This window comes from Netta rufina, assembly GCF_964035555.1.
Source record: "Netta rufina genome assembly, chromosome: 1".
Classification (NCBI taxonomy): domain Eukaryota; kingdom Metazoa; phylum Chordata; class Aves; order Anseriformes; family Anatidae; genus Netta; species Netta rufina.
In genome coordinates this window covers 64876110-64897937 of record NC_140123.1, presented here as the reverse complement: position 1 = coordinate 64897937, position 21828 = coordinate 64876110, and the positions used below count along the sequence as shown (strand labels likewise).

Sequence of the window (21828 nt, the reverse complement as noted above, 5' to 3'; positions counted from 1 at the left end):
CCCTGATAATCAGTACACTGAGGATGACAGAAGAGGAACCTGGGTTTTGCCTGCACATGTGGTATGGGACTGTTGAATTATAATCAGGTGAATGCCAACCAGTGAGCAGATGTCCTTTTATGATTTCTATAAATATGAATGTTTAATATTTCTTTTTAAATGCATTCTTTAAATGCATATATATGCATATTTAATAACTGTATGAAAAAAAATCTATTTTTTATTACTTATATTTTGATGTTCACAGAGATGCATATATAAAGTTACATTTCCTAAAGAGATTATAACCTTTGGCTTTGTCTAACTCCAATGCTGTGGTGCTTTAATGATAATATTATCCCATGACAGTCCAAACCCTTGGCCTGTGATTATTCTGGTGAACTTAATTCCCACATAGAAGCATTTATGATGGTACGCAGTAATCTTTGCTACAGATTATCTAGGTGTAACCCATTCAGTTTGGGAAGGGGGAAGGGGGAGGAGTTGCATCTGTGCAAATTAATCTGTGTGTAAATCAGACTTAAGTCTCTCCAAATTTTGAAGCCAGATTCTGCAATATGGTTTGGGGGGAGCAGATAGGACTGATCTAGTTGCATCCTCAATAAACAGTCATGTGCAAACAGATTTGACAAAACTGTCTTGGAAGTAATGGGAACATAATAGATTAATTTGTATAAAATAGAGCATAAGCAGAATTATGAAACAAAAACAACCAACCAAACAAACAAACAAAAAAAAGAAACCAAAAACCAACTATAACTGATAACTTTTTCAGTTCATTTCTCTATATAGTCTTATCTTCCTGTGAATTTTTCCTTCTGAAACTCTCCTTCCACACAGTGCCACAAAGCTTTGTTCCTATGCACACACACACACACAGCTTTCTTTTCAGTTGTGCCATTAGTCTGAGAAGCACTCAACATCATTGTTTTAATGAGTTGTTCTTTTATTTGTGTTTTGTTCTACTAAACTTTAACTCTATTCCTTTAAACACATTTGTGAGTAAAATTAAAACATATTCTCAGTTAGTCTCAAATAGTTTCCTTCTGCCTGCAACCAGAATTGTGACAGCTTTTTTTTTTTTTTTTTTTTTTTTCCAAAATGGTAGAAAGAGGATTGCAAATGTTCTCCCTCTTCGATTTGCTCCTTGAGACCCTTACCAATTTAAATGACCATGTGCCTCTTAAATGGAGGTAGAGGGAGTAAGCAGAAAACATCAGCTATTCATGTTCTAAACGACCAAACAGTGGAAGGTCTGCAAAGTGTATGTAATCTTTTCATCATTTATTTATCACAACACAAAGTTAAGACAGATTGCATATATTATAGTTCAAAATCACTGCAATAATGAGACATGCTTATCATAGCAACTTTGTGAAAGCAGGGAAATAGTAATAAGAAATACTTGCAATAAACATTTACCATGACAAACAACTTTGATAGAAGAAAAAAAAAAAAAACACCCTCTACATCTTCAGTACACTCTGATGAACTCTCATCTTTCCAACTGGTTAACACATTTTATTATTTTTTTTACTAATCAATTTACAAAAAGCAGTAGTTAGGAGTAGTGCAACAGATGCTGCATTTTGAACTCTGTAGTTGTTCTAGGAGGACATGAATCCTGAAAGAAACATTTTCATACATATGTTTTCATATTTTTAAGTGCAACAAGCTATAGGTATTAAGTTTTTGTTGTTGTTGTTGTTTGTTTGTTTCATTTTGTTTTGTTTGCTTGTTTGTTTGCTTTTGTGTGTGTGTGTGGTGAGGAGTGGAAATTCTTACATATATCTATCTGCATTATTATTATTATTATTATTATTATTTATATATAGAAACACTGGTGCAGAATTAGCCAGCTTTCTGCATGGTTGCAGGCAAAACAGTTACACATAAAGCATGCTGCTGTTGCTTCACAAAATACACACACACATTGTGTTCACTGTGTGAGTCTATACAAATTCATGTCTGTGGTAGGAGAGATATGCGAAGCTTTGGATGTTTGTCTACTTCATAAATAATGAAGGTGAACACCTGTCCACTGGTAAATGTAGGAGAAGTGACATTGATATCAGAGCTTTGCCAACCTTTGTAAGCACATGGGAGCTTCAGGGACTGAGCTTGAAATTATTCTTTCTGGGTAAAGAAATAAATTCTCCTCCTAAAATTTTGGTTACAATTAAACTCTAGCCAAGACTAAAGCTTGGTGGATTGCCTTGATGTAGAAGATGATACAGCTTTTCCTCTGGAAAGCTGATGTGAAAGGTCTATTTTACATGCATTTTCTCTTCTGAGGAACTTTACTGGAAAGATGAAAATAGCCTTTTCCATGCTAAGCAGAGAGCTAAGAAAAAACTGTTTTGAATAGCAAAGGAAATTTCCACAAACTGCTTTTGTTGCTGTTGTTGAAAATTAGAGAAAAGACAGAAATATTTGGTACAGTTCAAAGAGGAGGAACTGTACATAAATGTATGTATTGTTTGGTCTTCATATGGAAAGGGTGGTTTTGTCTTTACCATTTGTTTTCTTCTCTTTTCTTTTTCAGAAAGACGGGTTAGCAGAAGAAAAAACAGTAGCTACTCATTGGTAGGAGGGCTGCCATGCTCTGAAAGAAGAGACCATGTGGAAGCACCTTTTTAAGATAGCTTCCAGTCTGACTCTCAAAAAAGATCATCTAACATGATCCTGGGTTTAAACAGAAGATGAATTTGAGGTGATTGCTTGGTTTTTCTGCCCTGAGGTCCCAAGCAGAACTGACCACTGAAAGGAAGAGTAGAAAATTATTCCTGTGCTACAATACAATATTTCATGCCTGAGTAACCATCCAAGAGATATCTCAACTGAGAAAAATTTGCAAGAAATGATTTGACCTGTAATGGAGGGACATTTCTGTGAAACTGCCAGAGGACTTCAGCACAAGGCACCTGGTGTCTCTACTCTCAATTTCCTGTGGCAAAGTCCGAAATGAACCACACTTGGACATACAACCTGAGCTTTGATGCTCCTGCAGATCCTGTAGAGCCTAGGGCTGGACTCTCACGAAATGGGCACACAATAGTGGCTGTTTTTCTTGGATTTATCTTGTTTTTTGGTTTCTTGAATAACTTGATTGTCCTCATCCTCTTCTGCAAGTTTAAAACCCTCCGTAACCCAGTCAACATGCTCCTCCTGAATATCAGTATCAGTGACATGTTAGTGTGCATCTCAGGCACTACCCTCAGTTTTGCATCTAACATCCATGGCAAATGGATTGGAGGGGAGCATGGTTGTAGGTGGTATGGATTTGTCAATTCCTGCTTTGGTAAGAGTTCATTGATAATTCTCTTATCCTATTCTTTTCAACACAGGTGCATGAAGCCACTCAATGAGTTAGTTGTCTCATGGTGTAAGGTAAATAGAAGGATGCTTTGGTTCCCTTGTTACGGTAAACCAAGAGAAATTCATGGCTTAAAACATTTAACTGCAGGCTTTATGAAACATAGAAGAGAGCTGATAAATATTCCTTAACGTATCCTATTTTTGAAATATCTTATTTTTAATAGATGCAAATGTCATCTAGAAAGAGGCAACATACTAGAAGAAGGAGTTTGACTAAGTGAATAAACATACATGGTAGTTCCCTCTTTTTCAGAAAAATCTGTGCCATCAGTAAACAGTTCTTTCAGTGCTGCTTCCATCACAAACAAAGCCTCATGAAAATACTCCATTTGCCATTTGCAATTATCTATTGATCTATAACATGAATTCCCTTTTGTCCCAGATAATGACAGTTTTCATCATTAGATGCTTTCTGTTCTTCCCCAAAGCAAAATCTTTATTTTAAAATTACATGATGCACATTCAATAGCAAATTAACTTACAGGAATAGATGTCAGATATACTCAAAGCGTTCACCAAAGTCAAAGTTAAACAGTCTCTCTGCATTCGTCTTCTGTCCAGATAAAGCTTTTCCTGCAACAAGCTTTTGTAGTGTTAGATTTAAATTTTTAACTTAAAATAATCATGTTAATTATTTACAAAAATAAAAAAAAAAGATAAAACAGAAGGAAAAAGCACAGTCAGAGGGCAGGTTTTGTCCCTTCAAGTTGATCCATCACTTTTATAATTACATTGCCAAGCAGTGAGCCTTTGTGCATTTATTCCTATATTCAAAAAAGATTTTCCAAGGCAAGACATAAACTGTCCTGTGGGTACAACAACTAGACATGATCCTATGCTCACTTAGACTGGGGGACCCAGTTCCTTTTGCTCTGTGTTCTTGCTTTGGTGGCCTCCAGGCCACCAGGACAGGTCTGAGCACATCCTGTTTTCTTCTCCCCCTCTGAGGTTGAGGTGCATCTCATACCAGTGCTTTATCCTGAGCAGCACTCCCACGGCCCTTGAAGTAGAATCAAGATGTGAGTCCAAACACACGTTTTCTGACTGACTTACAAACTCTTGCTATTTCTAACAATGTGCTTTCCTCTGGTGCCCTTCCTTTCCTCAAACTTGTGCTGCACTATTGACAGTTATCTCAGCCTAGCAGCTTCCTCTGGGAAGCTGCTGCTATGTCCAAAGCGACCTCTCAGGAGTTAGCAGTGTTGTATGATATAAAAGCATAGGCTTTGGTAATCCAAAACCAGACCCCATTATCAACAACTTTTTTTTTTTTTTTTTTTTTTTTTTTGTTTCCTTTGGGGGGAAGGAGATGGTTTATCTATCTATCTATTTATTTATTTATTTATAAATTTGTGCAGATCAGAAAAACATATCTTTTCCTTCCGTGTTTCCTTTCCATTTTTGTGAGTCATTAATGCGATGAGATAGTCTACTGGTCCATGTTGTCTGAAGCTTTAGCATACAGCTTTCTCACTGCAACTTTGAAGAAATGTATTCACATAAGGTGCACAGGGTTTTGAATACATTCACCAGGCCTCTGCTACTGTGTCTTCATAACATTAACTTCATAACAGAGATGAATAATTCAGTCACTAGTCTTCTCAGGGAGAAAACAGGTAGGACTGGATTTTCTCCATCCTTTTATTTACCTTTGTTTGTTTTTTTTTTTTTTATTAATGGGAAGCAAAGATTTTGTTTAAAGAGAGGAGAAAAAAGGTATGTGTTTAAGGGAGGAGAAAAAATGTTATGTGTTTAAGGGATGAGGAAAAAAAATATGTTGATGGTGCCTTTTGAGCTTGTTGGCTTCTGTCAGAATACCCGTGTTACTGTGGAATTAAAACAGCAAATGGGTCAGCTTCTCATGAGGTGACTTGCTTGTGGAATGGTTCTTCAGGTCTACTGTATAAATCAGGTGGATGGCAGAACAGCAGGCTTCCATTCTGCAGTGACACTTGTGCCCATGCAAGAGGTTCCAGTACAGTTCCTAAAATTGGTTAGATCATCAAAGAACAAGCAAGCAGACAAAAACATAAAGCCCAGAATGCTAAAGTTGACTTCAGCTTCCCTGACTGGCTCTACTATCAACAGTGTGTCCTGGGTGGCTGGGACAGCTTGACCACTGGCAAGGACTGAACTGTGCACATGGAAACTTTTCCTAAGAGTGTTAAAAACATTCTTTTGCAATTCCATCTGGAAAGTCTTACAACACTCACAATATTTGTTAATATTATTCTTTTACTTTTACGACTGTGTATAAAGGGTATACTGAAGAAGTTTGCCTGCAAAACTATAACTAAAAATGTTCACTGGAAAATAAAATGAGTAAACATGAGTAAAAGCATAGAATAGTAGCAGGTGGCTTAACATTTAAATGTCTCCATCTGCAGTTAAATACCATTGTTCATCTGCTTTCTTGAAATGATATAATCCAAAATGTGTTAAAGAAAAATGTAGGTATAGAGTAAGTTGGCAGCATTTCAGTTCTTTACAGCACTTGAAAACAAAATTCCCAGGTGTGTGATTTTTGTTGCATTCCATGTGTGCATTGAGCATCATAGACTGAACAGGGACATGTTGAATGGAATGGTTAATCTTTTTACAGACTTTGAGATCTTATTGATAAGGGGGTGGTGAGAACAACATCTCGTTCATTGTAGAATTTTTTTCTTTGTCTTCCATGGACTTTAGAAAAACTGTATACAATTTACAAAACTGATTCAGGAGCTCTAGAGGAGAAAAAGTATATTCTATATGGTAAAGTGGTTGTTTAAGATCTCACTGATTGATACCTTGTAGTTACCAAAGAAAAGAAAATTACTGAAGAAAAGAAAGTTAGAAAGATATTTGTCAGCAAGAGAGTTTTTTGACACTTTTGTTGACTAGCTTAGATCACAGCCTTCCTCCTGACTGCTATGAATGCCTTGTGAGTGGCAAAGTGGATTAGATTTATAAACATAATTGCAAGAACTACAAGGACTACAAAGTAATGGCTACGATATTAAAGGCTACAATATAAAAGGAACATATATGAGCAAATAAATGACAAAACTATATAGACTGGGCGGAGAGGGTTTATTTGTGTTGTTTACACCTTTTCTGCAATCCCTTACACTCCTTTGTGCCTTGAGTCTGATTTTGGCTTGCCAAAGCTAAGAGCAATTGCCCTAATGCTCATGATCCATAAGAAAGATGTGTTGTAGGAAAGCTAATTAAGAACTGAAGTTTGACATCAAGCTCCGTAAGAGTAAACATTTTAAAATATTTATTTATTTATTTATTCACCTCACAGGACAGAAGTCTGTCCTACTAGGATAAAAAACTTCATTGTAGAACCAGAATTTCAAATTATGTTACAGTAAGTTCACTGTCTTCAGTAGAATTTAACTCTCCAGTAACAAATGAAGGTATGTACCATTTTTTAATTTTTCTTTCTAAAACACATAGTAATGTTGCTGATGATGATAAACCTGCAACCTTTAATATTTTCCTAAACCATAAAGGAGTCTGTAGTGGGTAACTAAGCTTTATGACTTGGCAAATATTTGATGATACGTAAAACACACCTACGCCAACTTCAAAATGTAAGAACATTTTAAAAAGTAATTTGACTTTTAAAGGGCTTCTGCAAAGGACTGATTTTTTCATAGCTGTTTTGCTCCCTTACACATTGTTTTGTGATGCTATGAAAAACACCTTCTTCCTGTCTAAAATTCAATTGAGAGTGAAGGTCTTATCCCCCAGGTCTATAGCCTGGAGGATACTTAGGAAACAGCCAGTGAATGTAGGAAGATGAGTTTGTTTCAAATGCAAATGCATGGCCATAGATCACTCATTTTGTTTGAAGTGCCTTTTCTCTTTTAAAATCACATAACTATTTCCCTGGGAAGTGATCCAGAAAGTGGGCCTAATTCTCTTCCCGGCAAAATCAACAGAGCAATGGACATTAATGTTGCTTACTGTGGAATCGAGCTGCATGGTGTTTACTGGGTAATTCATTGCCTACCCCAGGCACTTAAAAATCATGAACCAAAACCCAGTACCAGGAGGTTCCTATGAGCACAATGGAAAAAATATAGAGAAGGTGTAGGTGCTTTATTTATTTGCTTGCTGTTTTCCATACCTCTATTTTATGATTTCAAATCATTCTCTGAAAGCAAATGGTTTAGAAAATAATGGACAGTGCAGATGCTGATCAATGAGCATGTAATGCGGATTTTAAGGAGAACAGTAAATATCATGAGACTTGCTATAACAGCATAAGAGCTGTTGGGACCTCATATGAAGAGCATAAAGGATGGAGTTAGGGAAGGAACAATGTGGGCTGTTTCTGTCGTAAATGGCTTTCCCCTGGTGCTTGTGCCTGTTTGCAGCTCCATCAACTAGGTCACTGCAGTGGAAACTGCATGTCACAGAGTTGGGGAAATGGATGTATTTGCTAAATTTACTCCTGTTACCCACCACTTAGCCACAGTTTGACAGGCTCATGGTTATACATTTAAGCAAACATTCATGTTTGCAGGGGACACAAGGACAGGACGGACACATTTTTCCCAAATGAACTGAGTAAACTTTGCAAGCAGGCTGAAATAAAAACTGTTAAATATATCATTGAAAGATTAGGCATTAGATTTTAATTTAAGAAAAACACAATATTTAGTAAAACACTCACAAAGAGACCATATATGCACAAACTGATATTGCATCCTAAAATTGTTTGTCATGCAACTTTGACCACCTCTCACATACTCTCTCCAACGCCCTATTATACACTTCAGATCTCTGGACAGATGAAAACTTTAAGAAACATTTCATCTTTTCCCAATATATTTGCACTAATGTAGACTTTCCAAAGTTGTAGGGAAGGCAGTATTTCGGTGTGGATAACTTCTGAAGTTCATTTTCAAAATTGCTATGTAATGCCATATCAGGATTAAATATTAAGTAGATTAATTAATGTAGGACAGATGATGACTTCTCCAGCCCAGGGAATCCAACATTAGATTCTGAGGCTGTACAGTTTTGAAATACATCTCTAAAAATTTTTGTTTGTTTGTTTGTTACTTTTGAGCTCTTTGTTCATGTTTGAAGGTGTCTGCTGATTGTTTTCTTTCTTCCTCAGCCTTTGTGGTAATTAAAAACTGTGTGATTTGAGGTCACATCTTCCATGCAGTAACATGTCCTTGTCCTGTGTGCAAGAGAGGGCTCCACTCTTAAACTTGTTCTAACTTAAGTAGAGTGTGTGTATATATCTTTATGACCACTGATGAACCAAAGTCCTATCTAAATGAGGGCTTTAGTCTTTTCAGAAAACCCATACTACCCAACTATGTAAGCAAACAATCTATTCAGTCACATTAAAGCAGTTATTGATTTATTCCCCTGTAAGCTGCCAGAGAATACATTAAATGAGAAACTGGGCTGCTCATGGTTTTGTTTTAAAGTTCAGTTTCCCTGTGACCTTAAACAAATAATTTTCTTCTTAATCTGTTGCCTTGATTTTATATGCTGTGTCTTAAACACACTTCACTAAACTAAAGTACTTTGAGTATAAACATATAATATATTGTAAGCTTTCAGCTCATGAGATGCAATTGAGAAATTGAGATCCCAAGTGAAGTGAATGGCTTTTCTGTGAGAATGAATATGATGGTTTTGTTTGTTTGCTTGTTTGTTTTCCCAGGGGTGAAAACATAATCTTCCTTGACTTGATTCTGCAAGAGCTCAAGACTGAAGTTGTCTGAGCCCTTATAGAGTAAGTTCTCATGTCCCAATGTGAAATACTCTTAGCAGCTCCTTGCTTGGCTCATGAATGTGGATAGCTCTTTTTCCAAGTGGGCTTAGAATGGGATTTAAAGTAGTATTCCTATAAATAAAATTGTCAGGAAACACCACTTATCAGTAATGTTTAAGGAAACTTAGTTCTCCATCAGAACTCAAAAAAGTTCTGTATTTTAAATGAGTAGACTTTGTTGTGCTTGTAATCAACAGGACCTATGCAAACTTTTCTAGGTAGTTCTTTTCTGTTCGATATCAGAAATTTTTTGCTGTTTCAAAGAGAGGGGCTAAGAAAAGTTTGCCTAATAAACTGGAAGGCATAAAATGTGCTTACAGTTCCTTTATCTAAAAAAAAAAAGGACAAACAATATCATTACTTAAGGGGTTTTACTGATTTTAGTATAATATTACAACTGATGATTGGTTAGAAACTTTTCTGCATAATTTCAGGCATCTGATATTCATTAGGCTGTATAGTAAATGGAAACACAAAAGTACTTATTCAGGAGATATGTAATCTGAATTCCTCTTTGGCATCCCCTCTCTCAGAAACTGAAGCTAGGCTGTCAATCTTTTTATTTAAATAATTAATAAATGAGGTAACCACATATTAATAAATACAATTCTAAGAGACATATTTACATGGAAACATGAAATGCTGAAGACCTTAGAGATGGATGGGAATCATCTAACTGAAAACAAGTATTTCCCAATCACTCAGTCTTCTTTCATAAGAAATAATAAAAAAAAATTTGCACAGTCAGCGTACAAATTGCCTGACATACTTCAGATATGGTCCTTAGGGTGATATAAGCTGTGTCTTAGAAGTGACTCTGTCTCCACTAGCTTTGAAAGGAGCCAAGGATCACAAGATCAGAGGTGGATATTTGCTCTGTACCTCCCTGCAGCCATGAAATGACCCTTACCGCTAAAGTGCTTATTGTTTCTTATGGCTTTATGCCATTTTCTTATTATTTTTTTTTTTTTTTTATAATTTCCTTCTCAGTTCAGTGTTCTTTCCCTGAATGTTGAGCTTATTTCCTAGTTTATTTCTAGTTTCTCTGGGCATTAAACACCATCCATGTTGAAATCACTAGTTGCCCAAGAATGAATATTTGGAAAACATTTGTCATGTTTCTATGAAGAGGTGCCCAAATCTCCTTTCAGAACTTGGCCACACATTCATCATGCAGGGAACATGCTGTCTGCTCTGCCTACAGATAATTTGTATTGTTTTATTTTTTAAAATTTTTATTTTATTTTTTATTTTTTTATTTATTTTATTTTTAATGCAATTTGAGAACTTGAAGCAGAGAGTCAGACCCAGCAAAAATTGTAGAGAACCAATTAAAGAAGACACCATCACATGCATAGAAAGTGTCTGTATTACCAGGAATGGTTCCTTCTCCCTCCCTTGGACTGGGCAGCCCCAGCTCTGCACCAGCTCAACACCTGCCTGCAGTAGGAGCTTGATGTGCATCAGAATCCTTTCTTTTCCCTCCGTCTCTCCCTTTCAGCCTTCAGCACAGAGCAAATACAAGCACGTGGCTCAAACAGGAGCCGAAGTGTGCTCTGAACAGGTCACTGATCCCTGGTGGCCCTTCAACATGCACCAGCAGGCACGCGTAGATTGAGTCATCATGCTCTCCCTTAACTGCCACAGCTAATATTTTCCACTGCTATGTTTTGTTGTGTGATAATCTACAGGCTATTCACCTAATGTCTGACCAAAAAACAGACAATAAAAACCATGCAGAGATTTCAACAATGAAGGGTGGACAGGAGTTTGTGTGTGTGTCCCTGGGAGGAGGGCCAGAAAAATAGCAGAATTCTCTAGGGCAATCGATAACTTCCTTGGTAGCTTGTACACATAGTCATCAGTTGTCCATATGATGCCAACTTCTGTTCTGGAAGAAACACTCTGCCCATGCCCAAAGTCTGTTTCTGTGTGTGTGCAAGTGACTTCAAATATCTGCCTATGTTTAAGACTTTCTTATCAAGCAACCATACCTGTGGTTCAGTTGCATATTTTTAGTTCTGGTACATGGCTCTACATAATAATCATGTATTACAGAATATTAAGAACTTTTTGCAAGACAAGATACAAAATAAAATCACTTTACATAGAGACCTGGAAAGGGCTTAAATTGAAAAAATAAAATAAAATAAAATAAAAAAATCAGACCTTGCAAAATGATTCTGATGATGAAATGAGTCTAAAAGGTCAGGGCTGTAAGCTGTGTTAGAAATGATGGAAGAGCATTTCTGTTAGATAGGTTTAATCATGTGCATTTGCAGACCCTGTTCCCTAATCCTATGTCACAGCATTAACCCAGACCATGCCGTGCCTGCTGTTATATTTCTATCACTGCAAGAAAAAAACAGAAACTAACTGTGTCTGTAGTCAGGACACATCCATGTGAAGAAATATGTTATTAAAATATATATGTTATGACTGGAGTACTGCAATGCCTGGCTATAAGCTCTTTAGAAGGGACAGGCAGCACAGAAGGGGTGGTGGTGTGGCTCTCTATATTAGAGCGTCTTTCGATGTTGTGGAGCTCGAGGCTGGGAATGACAAGGTCGAGTCCCTTTGGGTTAGGATCGGCAGGGACAACAAGGCTAGTGTCCTGGTCGGGGTCTGCTATAGACCGCCGAACCAGGATGAGGAGACGGATGAGGAGTTCTACAGGCAGCTGACAGAAGTTGCAAAATCATCAGCTCTTATACTCGTGGGGGACTTCAACTTCCCTGACATATCCTGGAAGCACAACACAGCCCTGAGAAAGCAGTCTAGGAGGTTTCTGGAGAGTGTGGAAGATAGCTTCCTGACGCAGCTGGTTAGTGAACCTACCAGGGGTGGTGCCCCGCTAGACCTTCTCTTCACAAACAGAGAAGAACTGGTGGAGGATGTGATTGTCGGGAGCTGTCTTGGGCAGAGTGACCACGAAATGGTAGAGTTCACTATTCTTAGCGAGGCCAGGAAGGGGACCAGTAAAACCGCTGTATTGGACTTCCGGAGGGCTGACTTTGAGCTGCTCAGGACACTGGTTGGTGGAGTCCCTTGGGAGGCAGTTCTGAAGGGCAGAGGGGTCCAGGAAGGCTGGGCGCTCTTCAAGAGGGAAATCTTAATGGCGCAGGAACGGTCTGTCCCCACGTGCCCAAAGACGAGCTGGCGGGGAAGAAGACCAGCCTGGCTCAACAGAGAATTGTGGCTTGATCTTAGGAGAAAAAAGAGGGTTTATAATCTTTGGAAAAGTGGGCAGGCCACTAGGGAGGACTATAAGGATGTAGCGAGGCTGTGCAGGGACAAAATTAGGAAGGACAAAGCTCATGTGGAGCTCAATCTGGCTACTGCCGTTAAAGATAACAAAAAACATTTCTATAAATACATCAACACAAAAAGGAGGACTAAGGAGAATCTCCATCCTTTACTGGATGCAGGGGGAAACTTAGTTACAAGAGATGAGGAAAAGGCGGAGGTGCTCAATGCCTTCTTTGCCTCAGTCTTTAGTGGCAATACCGGTTGTTCTCTGGATACTCAGTACCCTGAGCTGGTGGAAGGGGATGGGGAGCAGGATGTGGCCCTCATTATCCATGAAGAACTGGTTGGTGACCTGCTACGGCACTTGGATGTGCACAAGTCGATGGGGCCGGATGGGATCCACCCAAGGGTACTGAGGGAACTGGCAGAGGAGCTGGCCAAGCCACTGTCCATCGTTTATCAGCAGTCCTGGCGATCAGGGGAGGTCCCAGTTGACTGGCGGCTAGCAAATGTGACACCCATCTACAAGAAGGGCCGGAGGGCAGACGCGGGAAACTACAGGCCTGTCAGTTTGACCTCAGTGCCAGGGAAGCTCATGGAGCAGATCCTCCTGAGAGTCATCACGTAGCACTTGCAGGGCAAGCAGGCGATCAGGCCTAGTCAGCATGGGTTTATGAAAGGCAGGTCCTGCTTGACAAACCTGATCTCCTTCTATGACAAAGTGACACGCTGGGTGGATGAGGGAAAGGCTGTGGATGTGGTCTACCTTGACTTCAGCAAGGCTTTTGACACCGTCTCCCACAGCATTCTCCTCAAGAAACTGGCTGCTCTTGGCTTGGACTGGTGCACGCTTCGTTGGGTTAGAAACTGGCTGGATAGCCGGGCCCAAAGAGTCGTGGTGAATGGAGCCAAGTCCAGTTGGAGGCCAGTCACTAGTGGCATCCCCCAGGGCTCGGTGCTGGGGCCGGTCCTCTTTAATACCTTCATTGATGATCTGGACGAGGGCATCGAGTGCACCCTCAGTAAGTTTGCAGATGACACCAAGTTGGGTGCGTGTATCGATCTGCTTGAGGGTAGGAAAGCTCTGCAGGAGGATCTGGATAGGTTGCACCGATGGGCTGAGGTCAACTGCATGAAGTTCAACAAGGCCAAGTGCCGGGTCCTGCACCTCGGGCGCAATAACCCCAAGCAGAGCTACAGGCTGGGAGATGAGTGGTTGGAGAGCTGCCAGGCAGAGAAGGACCTGGGAGTGATGGTGGATAGTCGGCTGAATATGAGCCAGCAGTGTGCTCAGGTGGCCAAGAAGGCCAACGGCATCCTGGCTTGTATCAGGAACAGTGTGACCAGCAGGGCTAGGGAGGTGATCGTCCCCCTGTACTCAGCTCTGGTGAGGCCGCACCTCGAGTACTGTGTTCAGTTTTGGGCCCCTCGCTACAAGAAGAACATTGAGGTGCTTGAGCGGGTGCAGAGAAGGGCGACAAAGCTGGTGAGGGGTCTGGAGAACAAGTCCTATGAGGAGCGGCTGAGGGAGCTGGGCTTGTTCAGCCTGGAGAAGAGGAGGCTCAGGGGCGACCTTATCGCTCTCTATAGGTACCTCAAGGGAGGCTGTAGTGAGGTGGGGGTTGGTCTGTTCTCCCACGTGCCTGGTGACAGGACGAGGGGGAATGGGCTTAAGTTGAGCCAGGGGAGTTTTAGGTTAGATGTTAGGAAGAACTTCTTCACTGAAAGGGTTGTGAGGCACTGGAACAGGCTGCCCAGGGAAGTGGTGGAGTCACCATCCCTGGAAGTCTTCAAAAGACGTTTAGATGTAGAGCTTAGGGATATGGTTTAGTGGGGACTGCTAGCGTTAGGTCAGAGGTTGGACTCGATGATCTTGAGGTCTCTTTCAACCTAGAAATTCTGTGATTCTGTGATTCTGTGAAAATGTATATGGTTTTCTTGTCCCTCAGTAGGTAAAATAAAATAAACCTGAGCCCAGTAAATAAACAGTGTTCACTCAGAACAAAACTACATTGGAGAACACTGGACTTTGCTTGTGACAGACTGTTGAATCATACTTTATTTAACTATGTATTTAATAATCTTGGTAACTCTTAAGACCATCTGCATGCTGCCAGACCTAAATTCAATATTTTTTGTTAAAACTTGAACATCCCTTGTAGTCCTGCAATCTACCAGAGAGAGGATATTATCTCCAGATTTTTAAATCCAAGTTATAGAGCTAGTGGCTTTTTCTTAACAGATGACATATTTTCTATGGCACTTTCTTTTATAAAGCATTTAAGCAGAATACTACATCTTCCATTCTAGTACAGGAATTGGTAACTACTGGATTTTCAGTGATAAAACAATTGATAAACATTTTTTGGCATAGTTCCAAATAATGACATAGTAATAAATGATAACTAGAAATTTCATATTTTTTTTCTCCATTTTTCTCAGCTGTGGCCAATACTTTGCTTTAAAGTAATCACCTTTTCTTTTTCTATTAGTGTCTGCCACTTTTGTGATTAAGAATATCTATTAAGATGAAAAAATAATTTGTGGTAGTTTGTGAAAAGATTGTGCTGATATGGAAAAAAAAAAAAAAAAAAGGTTTTTTGAAAGCAGGAGCTATCCTGCTCAGATTTGCATTTTTCTAGGGATCAACAATATCTGCAAAGATGTTTCTGAAAACAGATATTCAGTAAATGTCTAATAAGTTAATAAACTACAGCCTCTATTGATTTACAGACCACTTATTGTTTCTGGTGATTTCACAGCTAAAATGACTCACTACTTAAATGAACCAAATGTCTCATATTGCTGGAAGGTGTTTTTTGTTTTTGTTTTATAATATTATTTTCCCCCAGACTACTAAGTCAAAATGTCCTCTGGCTGCTGTAAATTTTTCCATAATTGATACTGGCAGGATGAATGCTTGAGATTTGCAAACAACAAATGTAAGGGAGCATCACTCCAGGTAGCAGCCACTACCTTAACTCACTGTTATTCTTAGAACAGAATGTAGTGGAATAGTTCAGTTGGAAGGGGCATATAAAGATCATCAAGTCCAACTGCCTGACCATTTCAGGGCTAGACAAAAATTAAAGCATATTATCAAGGCGTGATCCAAGTGCCTATTGAACTGACAGGCATGGAGCTTCAAACATCTCTGTAGCAAGCCTGTTCCAGTGTTTGATCAAACTCATAATAGACAAATCTTTCCTAATGCCCAGTCTGAACCTCATTAAAACAGCTTTGTGCCATTCCCACATGTCCTGACACTTGTGCCCAGGGAGAAGAGACTGGCACCTCCCTCTGTTCTTCCCTTCCTCAGGACATTGCAGAGAGTGCTGAGGTCACCCCTCAGCGAGTTCTTCAAGCTATGGAGTCTCCGTGTGCTTTGACTCCTGAGTGGTTTGGAACCTCTCTCCCTCCCTGTTCTGTGCTGGCTTAGTGTGGATCATCACCAGATGAGAGGGTGTTCCCCTATACAAGAGTGAAGCCTTAGGTTCAGAGTGGGTGCCTGACTCCCCTGAGCAGCATCTTTAAACTGCTGTGTTATACCACTGAAAAACTTCACATGCTTCAGCTGAAGGTTTCTCATGCCAGCTATCAGCCTCAGGCTAAATTTCAGTGGGCAATTTCAGGTAATGACTTTTCCACAAATGTGGCAAAATTACATTATTTCTTCTGCTTTTAGTTTCTTAAGCCCATTTCATGTACTGCCGCCAGTACATTGGAAGTATCAGCCTATGACCAGTTACAAGCTTTTGGTTTTCATCGTGAAAGTATAGCAGCTACAATGCAAAAGACTAATAAATCACTGGGGTAAGATGTTAATTTACATATATTCCATAGTTTTTTTTCCGTTCACCACCTGTTAATTTTATAGTTTAGTTTATTTTTATTGTATTTTCTGTCTTCTTTTTTTTTCCCTATTATTATTTTTTTTCTATTGGTTTCAGTAATGCTGTCCAGAGCAGAAATAATGGATAACTTTCTAATGGAAGAAAAGATCAAATGTGCAGTCTTCAAATGAGTCAATGGGCAGAAATCAGTTTAATTGAATTATCTTCATAGAGGTTTGTTAGATCAAAATCTATTCAAGACCACATGACTAAGAAAAAGGAAAAACAACAAAAAAAAAACAAACAAACCACCCTGAGTTGATTGTGTAAATTTTTCATAAGAAATAGTCTGATCATCTCTAAACATAACATCCACATAAAACTTTGTTTATATTAGGACTCTAATAATTTCTAAGGTTCAAAACAATTAATTCATATAAGTTTCATTTTGACTGATAAATTTCTAAATGTTGTCCAAGCCTAATACTCCGAGATAGTACTGAAATTGCATGCTAACATCTGGCAAGATTTGCTTTGAGCTAAGAAATGGTATGAATTTTACAAAAACAGAGATAATCCCCTTTAATTTGTACTTACAAAAATTTCAGAACACACAATGGTTGGATATTGTTGAGTCTTCTTTAGACTTAATTTTTATATGTGCAAGCACACTGCAACATTATCATTTGCCAAATTTACAGTTTGTGGGTAATTTCTGTTCTGCACTCTGACTGTTTATGAAGTTACCAGGGGACCTCTTTATACTGACACATTTAATCACCCTAATGAATTGATGCAAGCTGCATGGGCACTGCACAGCAGGCAGAATGAGGCCAAGCATACTGGGTCGAGGAAACTACACTGTGAGCAGGAGGCTGATCAAGGTCCCTTTGGTTGATCCACCTCTACCTAGGTGCATGCTCAGTAGGATTTCATTAGAAAGAGTACCAGGGCAGGAAATAGGGTGGCAAATTACAAACTCTGCCTCTTAAGGGAAATATGGAGTATCTACATGACATGTGAAGGTGCATTATGAATATATTCTGTACACGACTTCCAGTGCACAAAACAGCTCTTCTCCACACAAGTCTGTGTAACAGGTCCAAAAAGTGCTCAATTTTATCAAAACCATGTTTTTTTTGTTTTTTTTTTTTTTTTTTTTTTTTTTTGTTGTTGTTGTTTGTTTTTTTTGCTACTTTTTTGGTCTGCTGACTTTTCAGGGAAAGAACATCTGGCAGCACAAGAGGACTGCAGTCCAGCAACAGCTACATGAGGATGTTGAGGATTGTTTTACTGGGTATATTTCCTAAAATGGATAGTGCATTTCTATCTAAAATCCTTGTGAGAGGCAAAGACAGAGGAATAAGATGAAAGGCTGCCAGATAAATATGCCAGTCAGGATTTAAATGGGCTTTTTCTAATTGTTAGAAAGCAGGTTATGAGGCAAGACAAAGCCACGGCTTAATATTCTTTGTGATAAAAGCAGAAAGTAGACATACCACCATCTGGTTTCCTCCATATAGCCTTTTTTTCTCTATTGGTCAGTGTATCAAGGGCTGTTTAATAAGGAATTTGAGGATGAGAAAAAGTAGGAGCTTTCTAAGTGTTAATATCTTCTTTGGGGCTGGTGGCACTCAAGCCTTTGGGAAATTAATATTAATAGTAGAACAAGCAAGTAGTGGTCCCTTAGTATTCTGTAATTATTTCTTCCTATTAATGTAATTACTAAATACTAGTACTGCCTTGCAAAGGAGTGTTTATATCCATGCTAATCATTTGCCACAGTTGCACAGCCAAACTTCTACAATTCTAAACTTAAAGTTACGGTAACTTTCAGCACCCAATGACAATTTTGCCAGTAGACAGTCCCAGCAGCATGTGATTTGTGGTGTAGGGACCTCATGCCTGAGGTGGTGCTGTTGAGTCTTCCTGGATTTATCACCCAGACTGAGTGTTCTTTGGAACCCTGCAAAATGTTGGTATTCACGATATAATGCATCAAGGAGTTCCACACACCAGCCATGTACTGTGCAAAATAAAGTGCCCTTTCCTGTTCATTTATTCTGAGGCTGCAACATGATATTTCATTTGAAAATCCAATTCTCATATTGTGAGAAACACTAAATAATCAACCCTCATCCACCTTTTCATGTTCTCTATTCTTTTCTCAATTTTCCTTTTCTATCAATCCCTGATGTTTACTTTTCTAAATGCCACTGAGCGTTGGTGCTTAGTAGAAGTAGTTTTCATAAAGTTCTCAGTCATAACTCTCTTTCCAGAGCAGTAAGTCAGTCAGAAACAATCACTGAGTATTTAAAGCTAGTACAGTTTTTCTCCGCATATGGCAGTTTACATCAGTATAGCACTTCATCTGTTCAGTGACTCAGCGTCATGAGGTTGTTCTCCAGTACTTCACAGTCAGCTTTGTTGATTTTGAGTTATTTAGCACAGTATAATCAACAAACTTCACTCTTGACCATCTATTTCAGATCATTTATTAATATGATGAATAACACAGTGCCTTGCACTGATCCATAGGGGATTTTTCTGGTGAACATTTTCCACTGGAAAAAAAAATATATAATTATTTTCTCCCGTTCTTTATTTCCTGGCTCTAATCAATTAGAGGATCTGTTATTGCAAGGCAGCTTACTATCCTTAAGAGCCTTTGGGCTAGTCAAAGCTTTATGGAAATCCAAGTAGGCTTTATCAAATGTATCAACCCTGACTACATGACACTGTCAAGGATCTTTAATAAATTATTCAGGCTTGGCTTCTGACCAAGATAGCCGTGACAGCTTGTCATTCCTTTGTATGTCCACTACTGTATTCTCTAGTGTAATGTCTACCAATCTATCCAGTGTTGCAGAATGGACTTGTTGGTTGGATTAAATCTGCTGGAAAGGGTTTCTGTCTGCATCAGTGACAAATCACTTCTTAATGGATGTAGTAAAAGATTTCCTCTTCTGAGGTCCTTCTGTAGGTTAAGGACTGGAGAATACTGCTTCTACTCACTGTACATCCTTCTGGTAGCAAAGCCATCTTGGATAGAGATGGGAGCAGCCTTCTCCCCTAGTCTTATTTCCCACCTCTGTAGCACATGAGGTTGTTGGCCTGTAATAATCCACAAGAAATTCTTGGCTAAAAGCTGTGTAGAGCCTAGTCTACATATTTTCACTCTGCATCCATATTGGCAGATATATCACCAGTTATTGACTTGCTCATAACTAGCTATTGCAAGAAGCAATTTGACCACTAAACTTTATGAAAACAACTCAGAGAAGTAAATATTTTTACGGTGTTCAATCTCTAGGAATGATAGCTGACCAAAACAAAACAAGATCAATCAATCAAACAAACAGAAATTTTAGAATCATTAAAATTTTCTAGAAATGTAACTTTGATACTAAAAATAAGTGGGTGCATTCAGTGAAAAAGCAAAGATTTGTGTGAAGGAAACTGGGTGAGTGTGCTTTGGTGAAAGCTTGGCTTCCTGACTGGCATAAGACACTGTAATTTCACCTGTTAGTTAACTTAGTGCTATATCCTGTATATACACAAACCCTAAGTCTACATACTTCATGTTACATCTGTGGAGATGCTTAGCATTAATGAATGTCTCAGGGTGTTCCCGTTTGGAAAGCAAAGGAGCACCCCTGGCAGGAGATGGCGGAGGTCCTGCTGAGCAGCTTGGGCAGGGATGTGGATCTGCTGCTTTGTACCTGAGTGCCCTGAGAACATCCCCGTGCTACGGCAGCACTGTACAGTCATCCCTGCTTCCCATGTGCACACAAGCCACCCTAAACTTTTCCTGAAAAGTTGCTGTACAGGAGCTCCATCTAGTGCTGACAACGTTTTTTATTCTGACTCCCAAAGGCAGCTGGTTAAATACACTCACATGGAGGCAGCCAGTTTAGGAGGCTGAATTTGCAAATGCTCACCCTGCTTTCTGGAATCAAAGGGATCCTGCATAACATACGGAAAGTGAGATTGAAATTAATATTGGTGTTTTTTGTTGTTGCTTGCTTGTTTGTTTTTGTACTGCTGGTATCATTGGGATGCAAAAGGGAATTCTATTTAAGCCACTGGGAATAAATTGTTGTTTGGTCGATGGACAGGCATGTTAATAGCAGAAAAGCATAGCACTGCCCAGAATTAAGATCACCTTTAATGTACAACATACACACATTTAAAAATTCAGTAACAGAGGAAATAAAGGAAAAAAAAAAAAAAAGTAATTATTCTCTATTAAAACTAATGCATACTCTCTATACTGAAGATATCACCAAAGACAAAAAGAAGGACATATCAAACAAAGGAAGAAACAGAGAAATGCTTGCTGAGAAAAGATCAGGAAAGGTTTACTAAATAGGGCCAGTAATGTTTCCTGTCAGATTTGTCCAAGCAGGCTTAGATGCAGCAGTGGTTTCTTTCAAGCACCATCAGATTTAAACTGTTACTCCCATTAGAGATAAGCAGGAAGAGGATTCTTCAAGGAAGAGAAAGATTGTCTACTCTATTGGACTCATGAATGCAAGTCATATAGGCAAAAGAAAACAAATTATTGCAGGTATTAAATAAATAACTATTGGTTTATTTACTTATATTCAGAGTGAATTGTTGATATTTGAAGTGGCCTGTATTATGAAAGACTAAAAAGGCAGCATTTAAAAACTGGCTGCAACTGCCAATGTGTAGCACTTGTGGGAAATATTTTCTCAATTTCAAATCGGTAGAAGTTCTTTTAATGATTTTAAAGTTAAAAGGAAATGGTCTGATGATTAAAATGTTTGAGCATTCAACTAGAATAAGCATCAGGAAATGCAAGAATATTTTATTTATATATATATATAAAATAATGTTTTATTCTATGTTTATAACAAATTATTAATAGGAATATCCAATTACAGCCAATTATGTTTTGGAAGCACGTTCCATTCTCAGCTGCTTCTGTGAGTTATAAGATGTCTTAATGTGATTTGTTTATTCACTGAAGTATAGATGGTGAACTGTAAAGTTCAAACTAGTCAGGCTAGTACTGATTAGCCATCCACTAAGGTCGATGTTCAGTTTGAGTCTATTTATCTTTGCTCTGGAAAGTCTTCTGTGTTCATCAGTTTTTCTTTTTGACTCTGGAAATGTATGGGATCTTCTACTAAAATTGGTCAGCAGATAGAGTTTGGCCCATAAAACAAGTATAATCTGTTTTGTTTTGGAGGGAAAGAGAAATAGTAGATAATATACTAGCAGCCAGAGGGCAAGAAACAGCAGCCACTTATGTCTTCCACACTCCAGACCTGTTTGCCTTCTCTCTGAATGTTTGGTTTTGCTCCTCTTCACTTCTCTCAGGAAAGGAAAAATAAACAAACAAAAACAAAAACCAACACCCAAACTCGATTAAAAATTTAATTTGCAAAAATCTGTACTCACAAGCCCTTTCTTCTTTCAGTACTATATTAACGGTTGGACTTGATGATCTTAGAGTTTCTTTCCAACCTAAATGATTCTAGTATTATATACTTATCCACCAGCCTTAACAACTGTGGAAGTTGATAGCAGGCTCTGTTAGTTGAGCTG

At 38.7% G+C, this 21828-nt stretch overlaps 1 protein-coding gene across 1 annotated transcript in view; it reads left to right on the top strand.

Annotated features, from left to right (window-relative positions):
* Positions 1-2964: 2964 nt before the first annotated feature.
* The window catches only part of LOC311213249 (pinopsin-like), a gene marked incomplete at both ends in the record, with an annotated part of 84293 nt that continues 65429 nt past the window's right edge, over positions 2965-21828 (top strand). Inside the window, one exon of the mRNA XM_084293130.1 lies at positions 2965-3301. Within this exon, the coding sequence (XP_084149256.1) occupies positions 2965-3301 (337 nt within the window). The remainder of the gene's footprint in view (positions 3302-21828) is intronic.